General features: G+C 59.1%; 1 protein-coding gene across 1 annotated transcript; it reads right to left on the reverse strand.

The window, feature by feature from the left end:
• Positions 1–2,089: 2,089 nt before the first annotated feature.
• On the reverse strand, positions 2,090–4,347 carry LOC113941555 (inositol 1,4,5-trisphosphate receptor-interacting protein-like 1). The gene is made up of 2 exons (XM_027632711.1): positions 2,595–4,347; positions 2,090–2,563 (listed from the first exon to the last, which is right to left on the reverse strand). Exon 1 carries the CDS (start codon positions 4,220–4,222, stop codon positions 3,296–3,298), a length of 927 nt encoding a protein of 308 aa, XP_027488512.1. The 5' UTR covers positions 4,223–4,347; the 3' UTR covers positions 2,090–2,563; positions 2,595–3,295.
• Positions 4,348–4,374: the final 27 nt, after the last annotated feature.

The raw sequence follows: 4,374 nt of genomic DNA on the forward strand, positions 1-4,374 counted from the left end.
ATCCTGCCCCAGCCGGGACCCTCCTTGTCAGGCCCTGGCTGGGCTGTGCCCCGGCAAAAGGCAAGAGACGGCCGAGCAGAGTCTCCCCAGGCCCCATCCCCGCCACACCACAGCGTCCCGCGGAGCCGGAGGCAGCCGGCCCATCCCCAAAGGCTCTTTGGGCACTTGCCAACACAGAGAGCCCTGAGCACCTGTGTGCCAGGCCCCAGGGGCACAGCTCGGCCCTGCCGGGAGGGACTCAGCTTTGGCTCAGGGTTACAACCCCCCCTGGGCATCTTCCCCCTCCCCCATCCATCCCAGCCTTCCCCCTGCATCTGCACTCACTGATCGCCCAAGTCCAACTGCCCTGGGGCTGCCCGTTGTGTTCCTTAGGGACAGCTCCCATTGTGACCTGTCCGCTGTGATGTCACAGCCACCAGAGCCCCATCAGCTGGCCCACGAGCCCCGCCCTTCATCCCCACCCCCCTGCTCAGGGGCTTCTGGGCATCCTCTCCATGCTCAGCGCCAACTCCTCCTCGGGAGATCCCGGGGGGGTCTCTTGGCCAAACGGACAAAGCCCCAGAGCCACCACAGAGAGCCCCGAGCCCCCCCGAGCCAGCCCCACTGGCAGAACCGCGCCTGGCCCCACGGGGCTTCCATCTCTTGCTTTGGCTTACAAAGTCCCCTGACCGTTTGCCCATTCCCCCATCCAGCCCAGCCCAGCCCAGCCCAGCCCAGCCCAGCTGTGGAAGTGAGCAAGGAGCTGCAACCATCACAGACCAAAGATTTCCCTGACTGGCAGAATCAGAAGGGGACTATGAGTTGGAAAGGAGCCTTGAGATGGCGCTAACCTTGGCTTAGCTTGAGCCTGGTCTTCTGGAGGCTAAAGTTTGGCGTCTGCCTCGGCAATAGCAAATAAACCTCGCCAATGGGCAGAGACTCGGACTTGCCTGTTCTCTTTATTCCTAAGGCCGAGTGGCCTTGAAGAAGGAAAGGCTTTGCGTAAGACAGAAGACAGTGCCTCAGGGATACTGTGGAGATGTGGAGATGTGAGGCGCAGCTCTAGCTTGAGCTCCCAGGCGGAAGTTTACCTGTCACCTCAAGAGCTCAGTTGCAGACCCTGAAAGTCCTGACGGGACAGAGCAGGCCTACAGCAGGTCTTCCTCTGCTCCACCTGGTTTGCTTTGAATTGCTCTGGCCGGGTGGACGGTAGAGTTTCTAGTCGAACGTCGTGACTTTCCCAGGCCTGCCACGGAGGTGGGCTTAGGAGGAGTTTCTAGTTTTGCTGATTGGTTTTGCTTAGCAAGAACAAGCTCCCACAGAGAGACAGGGGCAAGAGACTCTGCACGGATCAGCCCGGCGAGAACAATATTCCCAACGCCTCCAGACAGACACAGGAGCTTGCGGAGAGAGGCTGTGACCTGAGTCCGGTTGGGGATTGTACGGCTCCAAGGTCCTCCGCAGATACCAAAGCTTTGGCAACAGAATCCAAGTCCCTTGAATTTGACAGAGCTGGGATGCTTCCCTCTGAGCAGCCGGGGCACAGCATCTAAGGCAGCAAGCGGGTTGGGGCAGTGCTGCTGCCACTGTCCGGCTGGACTGGCTCCCTCGGCACTGCGCATGCTTTTGCTGTGCCTTGTGCGGCGCGAGCAGAGTCAGGAAGGCACAGGAGATGAAAGCTCCCTCTGCTCTCGCCAGGCTATGTGTGAAGGCAGTGCTGCAGCTGGGTGGGAACAACGGGCACAGTGGAAGAGTGGGGGCAGAGGAGCCCATCCTGTGTGTGCCCCGTGCGTGTTTGGAGGACTTGGGCTGCACTCTCTGCCAAGATCGGCTTCTCGAGTTGCTGCCTTTCAGGTGTCTTCCACCACCCCCAAGGCCTTCTCCAAGAGGGAAAGCGCTGGACGTGGGCTTTGGGTTTCGGCCTTGCGCTCCGAGTGACATCCGGCCGCACCAGAGCGGTTTGTCCCTCCCCAGTCCGGCTGGGCAATCCCTGCCTCCCAAGCTATGCGGGCCGGGGAGATCCTTGTAGAATTACCACGCAAATAGTCGTGTGTGAGCATTCCTTTCTTTTATTTCTGCTCTGGGCGCAGTAGATCCCGAGCAACTGCGCTGTGTCTGCACCTGAGAAGGTTCCCCGTGCAGTTGCTGCTCTGCTGCTGCCTTCGGTCTCAAGGCTCCACGGGCTGTTCTGAGCCTGACGGCTTGTCCTGCTGCCCCAGGAGTGCTGGAGCAGCCGCCTTGAGAGGGCCTCTGACAGCAGCAGGACGCCACGTGCCTCAGGACTGAGGCACCTTGTGGGCGATGCCCTGCTGGCTGAACGCTTGAAGGTCGAGCCAGAAGGACTGGGACCTTTCTCTCACCCTCTTCCAGGTTTCTCCCTTTCCTAGGTGCTTTCCCATGGGCCTTCGCACACTGTTACCTTCTGTCTTTCTGGTGCGCACCACCCAAGGTCATGTCCAGCTTAGAAACTGGGCGAGGGAGCTGGAAGGGGGGGCCCCTCTGGGTTCCGCAAGGGAGGTGTGGCGTGGCTCAGCTGTGGGTGAGCCGCTCTATGGGGCATCACTTGTCTGGGCTTTTTCCTCGCCTTTTGTGTGATCCCCTCCCTTATTAATGACCGCTGTTACTGAACTCTACTTGGCTTTTCACTAGAAACCTTTATAAAGGTTTTGGGTTTGAGTTTTTTAAAACTAAATTGTTAGTAATAAACTTATCTATTTTTCACTTATAATTATTAAACTTAACTAAAGTTATAATTAAAGCTATTATGAAAGTAGGGTGGTGGGGAAGGGAAGGGGCTTGAGGGGGTGGCTGCTGGGGCTTCATTTCCAGCTGGGATTAAAGCAGGACGGGGGACATGGGGAGTTGGGAGCTAACGTTATCTAGCTTTCTGTTTAGAGTTTTATAAAACTAAATTCTTATTAAAATGACCTATCTTAAACTAGTTATTATAATTATTACTATTCTGCTTATTATTCTTATACTTAGGAACTAAACTTACTATTAAACTCAATCCTAAACCTATTCTTGGGGGTAGTCTTAAAGTTAACTTTTTGCCAAGTTGGAATTTGGATTCTCGTCCCCATTCCACCAGGGTGGCGGGGAACGGAAGGCAGTTGAGGGAGTGGCTGCTGGTGCTCCATTTGCAGCTGGGCTTAAAGCACACCAGGGCACGTGGGGAGTTGGGAGTAGACAGAGCCAGGACTGCTGCTCTTCAGTCCAGTCAGCACAAGGGTCTGTTGTGCTGTGCCGACTGGCTGTGCTCCCAAGTCGCCGCGCAGCCCCGGCCCAAAGCAGCCCCCGGGAAAGCTGGGACTGCCTATTCCAGGACCAGGAAGGTGCCTGGGCGGCCCTGCTGCAGTGCCAAGAGCAGCACAGCGCAGAGCCGCACCTGGCCGGGGCCGGTCAGCAGGAGCCTGCAGGAGCGGGAGGAGGGCAGCAGCCGGAGCTGCCAGTCGTGCCACTGAGGCAAACGCTCCCAGGCTGATTCCACCAGTCTGGGCAGCCAGCCGGCGACTTTCTGCACCTCCAAGTGGGAGTCTGTGCAGAGGGTGCGCACGAGGGGCGAGTGCTGATGGTTGTACGTGGGGTGGACAAAGCAGAAGATGTTCCCCGCTGTCCTGGAACACGAGCACTCCAGCAGCACACGGATGGAGTGTGGCACGTCCATGGCGTCGGGCAGCTGCAGCCGGAAAGAGTGCCAGGGGGGTGGCCTGAGGAAGAGCACCAGCTGGTAGACGGTGCAGTCCCCCAGCTCATGCCAGGACTCGATGGTGCCCTGCTGCCCAGTGGCCGGGTGCAGCTCTGGCATGAAGGTGTTCTGGGAGAGCACTTGGCACGCCTCCAGGAGGTCCCGCACCAGCTTCTTCAGGGTCCGGCCCATGAAGGGCAGGTCCTGCAGCGGTGACAGGCTGAGCGCTGCAAAAGGCCCGCCAGCAGCGGCTGCTGCGCTGAGCTCTTCTCGCTCACGGCGCCGGCGAGAGGCCTCCTGCCTTTGCCAGGCCAGCCAGCCGAGCACAGCTGCTGCAGCCAGCCAGAAGAGCCAGTGCTGCAAGATCCAAAGGAGCGGAACATCGTCCAGGGCCCTCCTCCACTCGACTTCCTCCCACAGCTCCGTCATCTTCTGCTCCAGAAAAAGCGCACGCTCGGTCATCCGCCGCGCGCTGACCGCATCGCTCTGGGGATCCTGTGTCCGCTTGGGCAGGATGGCCAGCACAGCCAGGAGGAGCACGGTTGCTGAATCCATGGCCTGCAGGAGATGAGAGACAACTTTCCTCAGCGGCTCGGGGTGGGAGGGAGCAGGGGCATGAAGGCTTGAAGGGAACGCAGACCCTGGCTGCAGATGGCACAGGGCCCATCCTGCCCCAGCCGGGACCCTCCTTGTCAGGCCCTGGCTGG

Source organism: Corapipo altera, unplaced genomic scaffold (genome assembly GCF_003945725.1).
Source record: "Corapipo altera isolate COAL_440 unplaced genomic scaffold, ASM394572v1 61270, whole genome shotgun sequence".
NCBI classification, from domain to species: Eukaryota; Metazoa; Chordata; class Aves; order Passeriformes; family Pipridae; genus Corapipo; species Corapipo altera.